The following is a 12996-nucleotide window of genomic DNA, read 5'->3' as shown; positions in this document are numbered from 1 at the left end:
GCATTTCTCAGCTCTTCATTCACCGAGCTCATTAACGAGAAGGCGGAGAAGGAACTGCAACCAATTATGGAAGATGATTTTCTCGTTGCAATGTATAAAATATATACAACAGAAAATTATTACAAATTTGGTTGTTAATCATTTGTCACGTTACCTTGAAAATAATATGTTTTGCTTTTGGTTCGGAGAAATAAAAATTCTATGATTGTATGACAAGAAAAGGTCTTGCGGTCCAGTCTATTGTACGGCCCATTAAGACCTTGAATGAGACCCAGGCCTAAACCTAAATTGATGAACTAAAGCCCAAATATGGCCCATTTAGTGTACGAGAAAAAAAAAACGAATAAGAAAAGCGTGATTTCTTCGTATATATATATATGATTTGGAATTGGAAACGAGCGTGCTGGGTTTGATGGTGAAACGACAACAGTGCATGCAGCTGAAGCACCGTTCACTGCTCAGTGCTCTCAGTACTCACACTCCCAACTCTGAACTCCGAAGACACAAATGAAATGATTGAGGTGTTTATACTGTTTACCCTTTACCCTCTCTTCTCTTTTTTCATTTAATCTTTCTGCTTTCCATTTCGTTATCTGTTTTAGATTTCAAAGTTTTTTTTTCCGATTCTGATATTTGATTCAATGTTCAAAAATCGTTTAACCAAATGCTTTGAATGTATTCATTAGTTTTCCAATTAGGTGGGTTGGTCTGGAAGATGAGGGTTTCAGAATCGAAGCTACAAAAATTTATCTTTATGATTTGGCTTCACTGAAAATTTTGTGCTATTAACTACTGCTTCGTATTCGTCGTATTCTTAACCTCGTAGTTTCAGAAAGGTGGGAGGGCAAGGTTCTTTACCTGCTAACTGCTGTGTGATCCTATTTTTTCTGTCATGTGATTATGAATGATCTCGTAAATAGTGATGAAAGGATGATATTTTCTGGCACATTTTTCATTGTAGAATTCAATATTCATACACTATAAGCTGATGAAGTTAATTTATCTGATGATGAGTAGTGCGTTTAGTAGTTTCATTAAAATGGGTTTGAATGACATTGAATGCGTTTAAGCACGCCATTATCTGTTTAAGTATTTGAGATGTGTCTATAGTGTACTAATTTTAAGCTCTTAATAGGATGCAGATAGGTATGCTCGGAGATAACTTGCTTTGACATGAATGGGAATGGAAATGGATAAGAAGAGTTGCAATAGCGTTTATGCTGTGCTCAACTGTGATGACATCTTGCATGATATATTGCTTCGTTTGCCGCCGTCAACTGTTCACAAACTCATTCTTGTATCAAAAAGATGGCTGCGTGTGGTAAGCAGTTCTTCATTTCGCCGTTGCTACTTGAGGAAGTGGGGACAGGATTTTCGACTTCTGGGTTTCTTTGTATGCAACTTTTTGTATCTTGGAAGACCCCGAGATGGCTACCGTCGCCCTAACTGGGAGCCCGCCCTGCCGTTCTTATCCACATGTGAAGAGGGTGATGATTTCAAGCTTTCTGGAATCCTCAAACAACTTGGCTACTTCATTGATTGTTCCAATGGCATTATTCTTTCCGGTCGCCATCCAAAGACATATTTTGTGTATAATACCATGACCAAGAAGAAATATCAACTCCCGGAACCCCAGCAGTTCTACAAAACTCTGTGCATGGCATTGATTGTTGAGGAATCCTTTGATGATGACCTCTGTTACAAGGTGATCCGTGCTAAGTGTGAATGCAAACTTAGGGAACGCAACACTGTTTCCATCGAAACTTACTCGTCAAAAACAGGAAAATGGAAGCAATCCACTTTGATGTGCTCTACATCTTTTGCACTGCGCCCAAGGACAGTTGGTATGGTGGTTGGTGGGGTTGTACACTGGTTTGCAATGTGGGGAAAAATTGCTGTTTATGATCCACGTCTTGGCGACAGGTATATAGCATTGGTTAAACTACCATCGGGTACTTTATCACATGAATACGAAGAATGTGTTCTTGGGGAGTCTTCTGATGGTCTTTTGCAATATGGTCAGAGCAGTAACTTGGGTCTGGAGATATGGGTACTGGAGAAGGAAAGTGACAACCCTTCCCTTTACTGCAACTGCACTCGGCTGAAGTATAAGTGGGTTCAAAGGTGGAAACTAAATTTCAAAGTGATATGGAAGAAGAATCCACCTTTGAGTACACAGTCTAAAGAAGCTCAGATACTATCATTTCTTCCTCGGAATTCTAGAACTGTCTTCATCAGATCCGGGTCGAGCATTTTTCTATGTGATTTGGGGAACAAAATGGTAGAACCAGTAAACTACCAAGGTCGTGGAGCTGCCATTTCATGGGAATCAAGCAAAGTAGTTCCTTGCTTTCTACCAGCTTGGCCAGTATCTTCTTTATCTGAATAAGGTGGAAATCACTTCTGTAGTGATAAACCGCTCTTTGTGAATAGATAGATGCAATGACTATGTTTGTCCTTTTGTTTTTATGTGGATTAGGAAAATTAAAGACATTAATTTATTGGTAGGTAGGTGTATCTGGCTCCATGCTGCTGTTAAACAAGAAAGTGAGAAGTTATTACTTCTAAGATCGTCATTCTGTTCTTTCTCAGCATAGAAAAATTGCAGATGAAACAGTTGCAACTCACTAACAACTTTAAACTTATGCTCTTTTAAAGATGAATATAGGGGAATGCTTTTTCACCCCCATTTTTGGTTACTTGAATGCAATATGGAATCTGGTTTTGTTTGCTGACAGCAGCTTATCTTGTGTGATTTTCATCTATATAAAACTGATAGCCTTACAACATCAAACTTTTTCATTGGTCAATTGTGCTCAAGATTGTAATATAGATAGTTCTCAGATTCATTTATATAAAAAAACCTATTAATAGGACTAGTTTAATATATATGTTTAGAAGGGCTTAATCTACTGCATTATTGGCAACTTTATAGTCATAAGCTAAAAACACCTAACAAGAAAGCACTGAAAAGAAATGAGAATGTGAATCAGTTAGATCTGACACAATGCCATAATATGCAACTTTTTGAATTCATTAGTCATTACTGCATTTTGGTGAAATTCCTATATTTTCTAGTTACAAAATCTTATTCTAAGAAAATGTGCTGACAAGTGAAAAGTCCAAATAAAAAGGAGATGGTGAAGGCAAAAATTGTCACAAGCCTTTTAACCACACCCCCAAAATCTAGCTGCTGCAAAACCAAAACGTAAGATCTGCACTATGTCTCCCTTTTAAGAAACAACTAATAAATAAATTACGTATGTTAAATCAAAAAATAAATCAGCATCCCTCCATCAGTCTGCGCGTGGCAACAAGAAGCTAAAGCCAGAATTCTCACGGATTAATGGTGGGGGCTCTATATCAGATATATCCATCTGTTCCATCGACTTTGATATGTCATCAACAGAAAATGGAATGCTGCAAAGTAGATACTTCCAAACGGTTAATGGCAAAGGTATTGTAAAAAATTATCTCATATGTTTGCGACTAGAAATAATCAGATCTATGACATTGCCGAACAAAATATGGCATACCTTGAATCATCATCCAACAGGAATGAATTACTAACGGCATTATTTGAATCTTCAGTCATCAACACTCTCATATTGGATATGACCTAGATGAAAAGAAAAAAATTGAAACAGAAAAGTTCAACATAGTTTTATACTTGAATTGTGGACTTAGTTTAAGAAATAGTTTGCTGTAAGAACTTACATCAGGGGACACACTGTGTGTGCCATACTTGTCATCCCAGTACATAGTACTTATTCGATATAACTGTTGTATACTAAGTACCTACAAATAGAAAATTCACAATTATAGCCAGGTATTTGGAAAAAGTGAATTTATAAGTAGAAAGAGAAAGTATTCACTTACAGGACATAGGTCATGACTTATTTCATCCAGCGTTTTCTTTGGTTTTTGATGTATGACCTAAATTAGTAACGGCATAAAATATTAGTACTGAATTCTTAACTTCTATTCACATGGTTCATAGCCAATATAGGATAGAAATATATATATAGATACCAGAAATCCTATAGCCTGTCTTATATGTTTGAGTTCATCCCAAGCTGAGCCTGCATACTGCATTTTTTTCCCCCAAGAGAAATATGGAGGGAGAGGTATTAAGTATATATATAAAAGAACTGTGTAGTATAACAAAAAAACAATGTGAAATAGTTAATGCACCTCATCTGTTGCTTTATAACACCAATGCTCCAATTCAGCCAAACCAGCTTTCACATATTCTCCGTTGCTAAATGAGCAGCACTCTCGTCTTAAGAGAAGACTGTAAAGGAAAAACAAATGAATACACAAGGCATTAAACCTGAATTCTGATTCGAAGAACAGAAAACTACCACAAAACAATGGAAAACAGAACAAACTAACCTGTTGAAAAGTTGGACGTTAATGAATGAAAAAATTTGGGTGAACACCTTACGAACCAAGAATGGAGGAACCTGCCAAAATGAAAACAAAATCGGAAAATTTAAAGCAAGCTAGTTTAATAAAGTAACATAAAATAAATAAAGCATACATAACACGGGGGCAAAATGTTGTTGTACTAACATGATTTGCTTTTAGAGTATTTAAGAAGTTTCCAAGGCTCTTAACTATCCCTTGCCAATGTGCAATCAAGGCTTTCTGGGCTTCGGTGTTTGCAACTGAACGTGATGATCCCTTAACCAAGCTTGCTCTGGATGTTCTTGGTGCCTGTCTCATATTGCATTTAAAAACAGTTACCCTTTGAGAGGAAACTTTGCAAATGAAAAAGCTTTATGAGCTTGTGAACGCATGCATGCATGATAGACATGTACATAGAAACTAGTGAATGAAGAAATCATCAAACCTGAATGCACAATCCAAGCAAAGGAGAAATTTCTTTCTTCAAATTATCTCTGATCATTCCATATATCTTTTCCACATAAGCTGTAAGCTGCTGTTTGAAAAGCAAAGCTGGGTACTTGGCTTCAACTTGTCTTAATGCATCCACTCCACCATTCATGCCACCATTGATGAGGGAAAGGTTCACTCCCCCCGGTGCTCCACGGAAACTCTGAAACAAAATATAGGAAAATAAATCACCATGCTGATCTGAAGAAGCAAAATGTTAAAATCTGTTAGACTGAGAAGTTACACTTACTTGTGTCATCCTTCCAAAAAGAGTTGCTGATGAAGAACGACGGCGTTGAGGAGCCATTCCAGCTGCACCACTCGCTTTAAGGGTGCGCTGGAGTAACAAGAGAAGCGTAGAAGCATTGGATAACCAATAAGCCAAGACATCATTGTTCTCCTGTGTCTGAAGCCATATAAAAATGTCAGTGAAATGAAATCTGCTGAGAAAGAAGAGGAAGTTTGGAAGATAAATGTAGCACATGAAAATTGATACATTTCACACCTCAATTGCATGCCCAATAGTTTGGATTATGCGATCGAAAACACTGGTACGCTCAACTTCAAACGATCTCCAATGCAATAGGCATTTGTATATGATACAGGCTGCAATTGGTCTATTTCCAGCAAAGCCTAAATGTTGTGCAACGCATCTAATGAGCAACTCTTGATTCTCTTGCTGTTTCTCATTCAATGACTTCTGTGGCTTATCCTCCATTTCAGAGGATTCTCTGTGGTTCATTGATGGACTATGCATCTCCTGGATAGTTCATAAGAAGATAGAGAACAAGTTAAAAATCCACATATGCATAATATACCTAAAAAAAGTAACAATGATTTGAATAAATTCAGTTACCAAAGATGGCTTAGACTCCACTGCAATATGTCCACTCTCAACTCTCTATCAAAACAAAATTTAAAAAAAAAAACTATATTAGCAAAAAGTTATTTAAACCAACTTAAAAGATTCTTATTGTTAATCCTGTATGGTGGTTCGTAAGTTCATTAAAAGGACACCTGCATAATTGATCTGGAGCGGCCTGAGAGGAACTTGTTAGGAGACATGGACAGAGCTTGTTGACGTAGAACTTGATTCTCTGATTCTAAATTATGAATCTTCTCTTCCAGCCTAATCAAACAATTATGAGGATTTAGTCTTCTCAAAAACTTAAGGATGAATATGAGTCACATGATATTAACATTGATTCTACTGTTCATTATTTGTATTACCTGTGTAGTGATTCTTGGAGCTGACGAACCTTCTTCTCTGTGTCTTCTAATTTGTGAGTCTTTTCTTCACTCGAAACTTGGATTTCATTATATTTCTTTTCAAATTCATCAGCTTTCTGTTTTTCCGTCTCAAGGGAAGTCTGTTCAAAGATAAAGGCACAGGCAACACAAATTAGTTGTGATAATCATTAGGCACCTACATGAACTTAAGTATATCACTATGAGCATAAGATGATATCAAATTAGTCTATAAGAGTAGTAAAAGATTTGAAATGTTGAACATGGTTACCTTTAGCCTCTCAACTTCCGCTGTTAGTGCGTCAATCTTTGCAGTGTCTTCAACAATAACCTCCTTTTCTTGGATAACCGGAGTTGCTTCGATGGTAACCTTCTTTACATTCTCTCGCTCCTTGACAAGCAGAGCATTGGTTTCATCAAGTTTACCCTGCATCTCCTGTAATGAATTCTGCAGTTTCGATATCTCTTGTGCTTTAGACTCTTCGAGGTTGGTCTGCAGAATTCAACATAGTTTTCTTCAGGAGTTATAGTATGCATGATTTTGTAAAGATATCAAAAAATAACAAAGTCCACCAACTTATATCTAATTGCAAAACAAACAACACTCTCACCCGCAAACTTTTTTCTAGTTGGAGACGCCAGGTGAGTTCCTCCACCCTTTTCTCAAGTTTGTCCTTTGCTTCTTGAAGTGCACCAGTTTCTCTTGCAGCCTAATCATGCAAATCAAAAGATATGTCAACTTAGAGTAGGAAAAAAAAAAGATAAGAAGCTTAACTATTTCATTTTTAGCCATTCAAAAAACCACCAATAAGAGGAACTAAAAGATCTGGGAGCACAGAAATGATGCTTGACATTCAGATGATGCCCATAGGGATTTGATATTCCCTTCTGTTGTTCACTACAAGCTTTATTTTGCATCTGTTTCACATGTTTCATGTACAACAACCACCAATAAGAGGAACTAAAAGATCTGGGAGCACAGAAATGATGCTTGACATTCAGATGATGCCCATAGGGATTTGATATTCCCTTCTGTTGTTCACTACAAGCTTTATTTTGCATCTGTTTCACATGTTTCATGTACAACATAAGAACATAGTTAGAGAAACTTACCATCTTCAGTTTCCTGAGTTCTCTCCTGGCCATCTTCCCCCTCCATCTGCATTGTGCGACTATTGCTCCTACCTTAAGCCTCTTGTAATATTTAGAAGCTCTGTGGCACCTATAACGAGCCTGCCATATTTGGACAGAGATTTTAAAAACTGATCGTGCTTGTGGCCGGTCCTGATAGACATTACAATAGTCCAACTCAAATCATACCTGAATAATGATTGAGGCTTTAGTCTGTTTTCTAAACTTGAACTCTTTAAGGGATGCCACAGCCCTTAAAGCTGTTTGTAAGGTAAGAACTGATGCGTGGAGTTTCCTATATGATTTCCTAGCTTCATATCTGCGAGCATGCTTCTGAATTTTTATTGCAGCTGCTTTCCTCCTCATGTTCTGATAAAGTTTGCATGCAAGGTTTGCTGCACAATGTGTCAGGCTTATTAACGTGTATACATTATTGCTTAACCATAGGATATTGCACCTATCATAAAAAAACGGTTTAGCTGTTTAACTTGTAAAACACCTCACCTCTGCACACAGACTGCACGAATATCGTCTTCGTCCGCAATGAAAGATAATGTTGTCGAGCTTGATAGGTTCGTACACGCCGTTGGATAGTTTTTGCTGCATTGCTGAGTACTTGAGCCCTACGAGCATCTAGTTCAGCCATCTGACCTGCCCTTAGGAATACCTTTGTTTTTCCAATCTACAACAGTTGACAACAATAAAATGAAGTCCGGCCATAAATGTCAATTAAACATATGCCTTTTTTATGATTGTACAATAGTCTTGATAATATTCATGTATAGACTTATAGGTGAAAAAGGCACTATGAATTATGAAACATATGGAAGTACCTGATATCCAGCAAGCCCCATTTTTTCTAGAATCTTTTGGCAAACAACCTTCTCATCGTGGCTGCCACAGGTGAAAAAACATAGCAGATCAACAATATTGTCTTTGGTAGAAAAGTATCTGGAAACATCAATTCCAAATCTTCGGTTCTGACACAAAAGATATGCTACAAGAGTTCTTACTGTGAATCTGCGATCTCCGGGGCGAGGAGGCTAAACCGATGCATAAATTCAAAGAAAGCACGCCGAGTAGGGTAGCCCGCGCAACTAATTCTGATTGCCTCTAAAACACCCTGCAGGGAAAACAGTTAGAGACAACTCTGAAGAAAGGCTAAAATCATGAAGAAACTATGGATTTATATTTGTACAAATCATCATTCAAGGAAGGAGATAAAAAGAGAACAATCAAAGCATACTCACACCACAACGAAGTTGTTGCATAATGTTTTGATTCTCAAAAATTGCAGGCTTCAGGAGGTTGTTTGGTTTCACACATCTAATGTAATGAGGCTCTGTAGAGTTTAATGTATCCATCAGTGACTGCAGTTGTAGCTGCACCATTCAGGATACCAACACAAGGTTTATTAGCTTCCATATCTACAGCTCTATTTTGATAGAACTGACATGATCTTATACATATATCGATGCAATAAAAGGTAACAGTGTCCAAAATTTTGATAATGAAAACTAGAACAAGAGTGATACCTTAAAGCGAGAACCAATTGAAGAAAATTTGGAAGATTTTGATGTCTCTTCTGGAAGTGGAGGAAAAAGGCCAGCTACAAAAGAACATTTGGAAGCACCCAGCAAATCTTGATACTCAGGGACAACATAATCCTTGTTTTTGTCTAGAAATTGATCAGACTGGTATTGTACCTGCATATTAAGGACAGTTAGCATTAAGAAGAAAAAATGTCTCACTTTGCTGAAGCTTCTGATATGAGAATAAGTCATACCTCGCCTGCATAATGAGAAATAGTGAAATCTGTCCGAGACAATTTTGGCTTAATGAAGCGCTTATGATTCTTAAATGTCTGATACAGTTTGTTTGAAAACGTTTCATGTGTTGACTTTGGAAACATGCTGAAAAACCAGGGGAAAAGTGAGAACGAAAAATCAATTGGACATGTTATGTAATTTGGAACTTCAGATTCAAAGCACAGACAACAATGGATCAAATTATTTTTGCCACCAAAAACGAATACAGAATCACCATAGCAAGCCATGAACTTATATAAAAAACAATGTCTTACCAAGCTTCATCAAGGAGAGCAATGATTCCACCAGGTTTCTGCAAATGAAAAAAGGCTTTATTTAAATTGACTGCTTATAAACTCAATAAGTGAAGTGTAAGAAGAGAAAAACAAAAACAACCTTTTCAATAAGGTCCAAAACATCTTGGTTGTCAACAAATTCAATGTAGCTCCAATTGATCTCCTCCTTTGTATATTCTTCTTGTTCCATTTTAAATACGTGCTGAAATTCATAATCAAAACCAAATTAAGAAGGGTTATAATAGTCGTAAGCATTTTTTCTAGAAGTGGTTATTGTGGTCTGAGACTTTGCCTGATTGAAATGTTGCTGCAACTTCTCATTTGTGAAATTAATGCAAAACTGCTCAAAGCTGCAGAGCATGATAGGCTGAAAATGAGTTACAAAGAATTGAAAACAAGCATAGGGTGCTTTCAATATCTTCCATTAATGAAGTCTAGTGGATGCACTTCTAAAACTACATATTACCTGTTGGTTTTAAAGCTTTCAAAGCCATAAATATCAAGGACTCCAATCAAACATTTAGAAGTCGCGTCTTGTCCGATCGAATTGTTAATCTTGTCCACCAACCTAGTAACAAATTAAACACATTAGTGGAGCAGGTTTTGAATAGCTAGAATTTGATTATATTTTTTTTTTCTTAATTACCAGTCAAAGAGTCTAGAATATATTGTTTTCGCCAAGCCATCTCTGCTTATTGCTGCGCTTTGCGGATCGAGGCTCCGTTTAATAACTTCCTCTGGGGTGATCATCACACGCTTCACTAATGCATCTTCCAAACCAGCAAGATCACACCTGATCAAGTGAAAAATACAGTATAACTAAAATCATCTTAAAAGTGATTGAGAATCAAGTTGACATAGGAGTAATAACTCAATCTTACATGAGAAGCTCAGCAGTGGTTTTCAGGTGGAATTTGGCGTTATCATCTTTTGGAACAGATGAATCAGCTTCCTTTCCTTTGGTAAACGCAATGTTACCAAGATGAAGAATAGCAGCAACTACTCTGAAAATTGCTTCCTGGCAAAGACGCAATGATAATGATTCAAATTGTTCTGTCAAGAAGCCAAATTCATTCTTTCCAAAAAGAGATACATTATAGATACCTGATCCTTTTGGCTTATTCCAACAATGTCCATAGCTCTTCTAGTGGCAAGATACTCGCGAGCATCGCTTATATCGGCCAGTTCATAACATTTTGACTGATTAAGGTAATGAAATGTTTTAGGATGTCCTAATTTGTATTTCTCAACTTCCTGTTAGCAGAAGAAATTGCAACGAGTTTACATAATGAAGCGAATCATAGCAACTATAAGTAGATTAAGTGGGGCGCAAGTTACCTCCTGCGGTGCAGCACAGAGAAGATAGAAGCAGTGGTAATTGCGTTCAGGATCATTTACTTGACAAACCCTAGATCTTTCTAGAAGGTATGTTCTAATGGCTGCTCCTGAGATTCTTCCATTCTTATCAAATTGGATCTCAACGAATTTACCAAATCGACTCGAATTGTTGTTCCTCACAGTTTTAGCATTTCCAAAGGCTTCTAAAACTGGATTTGACTGCACTTAGATCCAGTTTATTCAAAATCCCCAAATGAGTCAAAATTCAAACATAAAAAAAAAAAAAAGAAAAAGAAAAAACGAGTGGTTTATTTGCATCGTACTTCAAGAACTTGCTGTTCAACTGTTCTTCCTTCGGTGGCAGCCCTTCCTCCTAAATAAGCAAGGTATCGCATAAGCATTTTCGTAGTTTCAGTTTTACCGGCTCCACTTTCTCCACTGACAAGAATTGAATTGCTTTTTCCTTCGTTAATCATAGCCCTGATTGATAACAAATTCATGAAATCACCACCGAATTATACAGAATATAAATCCAATTGTGATGATTAATTAGGTACGTAACATACCTGTAAGCAACATCAGCAACGGCAAATACATGAGGGCTTAATTCACCAAACGGTGCTCCCTTGTATTGTTGCATCATGTGTGCATCGTAAATGTGAGGTAGCCTTTGGAATGGATTTATAGCAATCAGAATGTTTCCAGTGTATGTCTGCCATGGCAACAACAATATAGATATAGATCTTAATTCTTATTGATCGATGACGAATAGAAATTGAAAGCCTTAATTATTATTACTTACATATATTTCATTCAATTCATATCTACTTTTCAAGTTCTGCAAGACTCCAGGCTCGTGCAAATACGAGAGCTTGGTCATATCATCCACTCCGCCAGCAGGAGCTTCCATATCCTTGGGATATATCTTTGATAACTTTGCAGTAATCTGAGGTCCATGCATGCATGGTTGTGGTTAGAGAAAAAGAATAATAATTAAGTAAACGAAAGAAAGAAAGAAAGAAAGAAAGATAGGAACCTTCTTTCCATTGGATGTGGCGACTTCAACATCCTTGCCAGTGATTTTAGAAACCTGTCCATCGAGCCAAGCTTCATCTGGATCTTCAACCCAGACGTGAGACCCCACAATGATATTCACTGGAGTCCCCTGCATCATGCAAAACAGATCAGATCATGCATGCATGCATGCATGCATGCATAGAAAGAGAAAGAAGAAAATAGATCGATAACGTACCATTATTGAGGTGCAAAGTGGGAAGGGCTAATAAGGAGTATTAATTGTTATCATCATGTTATGTAAAGTGTTGAAGATGATGTAACGTAGTGTGGAATGAAGTGGTAGTAAGTTTGGATTGTGAATGAGTGAGTGAGTGGCCACATTGTTCAAAGGATGGGAGGCCCTGTAACTTCGCCAACACCACCTTCGATCTTCTTCCCTTTCCTTCCCTTTCGCCAACTTGTGGCTACAATTCTTATCGATCTCTTTCTCTTTCTCTTTCTCTCTAACAGAATAATTCGTCTCTCTGTCATATATAAATCCATTCAAATATTCAATTTATTGTTATATAAGATTTTCATACTAAAATATTCATCTATTACATGCGTAAATTATCTACAATCTTGTGTGTTTATATATACAAGCAACATAACACAAATTTTTTTTTTTCAAATATTCCTATTTTACTTTTGACCTAGCTTTTTTTCTTAAATTTATTTTTACAAGAATTTTTATTATGATGAAAATATGTTATTAAAATATGAATGAAGTTTTAAAATAAAATTATATTCGTTCTGTTTGACTTTTATGTTTTATGTTCCTATTATATTTTTATCTTTTTAACATTTAACTCATATATTTGTATTTATATATATGTATATTTCTTTACATACTAGCTAGCTAGTAGATAATAAAGAGGTAATTAAATGTCTGTTGATAATAATAATAATAATAATAATTTAGTTTGAAAAATAATGTATACTTTGTGATAAACTATTTGATTGATGAATAATATGTGTTAGTATAACAGTCAGTGGCGGAATTTAGTGTAGACAACGGGGCCATGACCCCCCAAATTTTTTTATAAAAAACTTAGTAGTACTTTTTCAAAAGATAAAAAATAGTTCAATTGACTTAAATGCTTTACTATGATTTAAAGTATCTAATAAGTTCAATAAACAATACTCTCTCTATCTTTAAGTTCAAATATAAAAAAATTAGATATTTTTTATTTATTTAATTTAATATTATTTTATATTTT

General features: G+C 36.2%; 2 protein-coding genes across 5 annotated transcripts; one reads left to right on the top strand and one right to left on the bottom strand.

Moving 5' to 3' along the window:
* The first annotated feature begins 379 nt into the window (after positions 1–379).
* On the top strand, positions 380–2568 carry LOC107645795 (F-box protein At5g03970). Of its 2 annotated transcripts, none has more exons than XM_088489742.1 (2): positions 380–521; positions 1143–2568. In XM_088489742.1, exon 2 carries the CDS (start codon positions 1178–1180, stop codon positions 2387–2389), a length of 1212 nt encoding a protein of 403 aa, XP_088345868.1. In that variant the 5' UTR covers positions 380–521; positions 1143–1177; the 3' UTR covers positions 2390–2568. The 2 variants fall into 2 exon arrangements, with proteins under 2 accessions (XP_088345868.1, XP_016205397.1); XM_016349911.3 differs by having other exon boundaries at positions 1136–2568.
* A 546-nt stretch (positions 2569–3114) lies between these two features.
* Positions 3115–11894, bottom strand: LOC107647992 (myosin-11-like). Of its 3 annotated transcripts, none has more exons than XM_088489740.1 (36): positions 11757–11894; positions 11523–11666; positions 11287–11432; positions 11044–11200; positions 10721–10939; positions 10487–10636; positions 10264–10400; positions 10029–10175; positions 9849–9950; positions 9675–9732; positions 9483–9584; positions 9362–9399; positions 9065–9191; positions 8814–8984; positions 8529–8660; positions 8292–8401; positions 8112–8172; positions 7783–7960; positions 7468–7673; positions 7261–7380; positions 6759–6857; positions 6419–6640; positions 6130–6269; positions 5917–6028; positions 5718–5800; positions 5405–5630; positions 5150–5305; positions 4856–5062; positions 4576–4719; positions 4396–4466; positions 4195–4294; positions 4033–4089; positions 3880–3936; positions 3718–3798; positions 3537–3619; positions 3115–3420 (listed from the first exon to the last, which is right to left on the bottom strand). In XM_088489740.1, the coding sequence occupies exons 1-36, from the start codon at positions 11892–11894 to the stop codon at positions 3297–3299; spliced, it is 4605 nt and encodes a 1534-aa protein (XP_088345866.1). In that variant the 3' UTR covers positions 3115–3296. The 3 variants fall into 3 exon arrangements, with proteins under 3 accessions (XP_088345866.1, XP_016207510.2, XP_088345867.1); XM_016352024.3 differs by having other exon boundaries at positions 5405–5659; positions 5756–5800; XM_088489741.1 differs by lacking the exon at positions 5718–5800 and having other exon boundaries at positions 5405–5656.
* Between the last annotated feature and the right edge of the window lie 1102 nt (positions 11895–12996).

The sequence above is a fragment of the Arachis ipaensis genome, chromosome B6 (genome assembly GCF_059453495.1).
Source record: "Arachis ipaensis isolate K30076 ecotype BB chromosome B6, ASM5945349v1, whole genome shotgun sequence".
Classification (NCBI taxonomy): Eukaryota; Viridiplantae; Streptophyta; class Magnoliopsida; order Fabales; family Fabaceae; genus Arachis; species Arachis ipaensis.
This window is presented reverse-complemented; position numbering and strand designations above follow the sequence as displayed.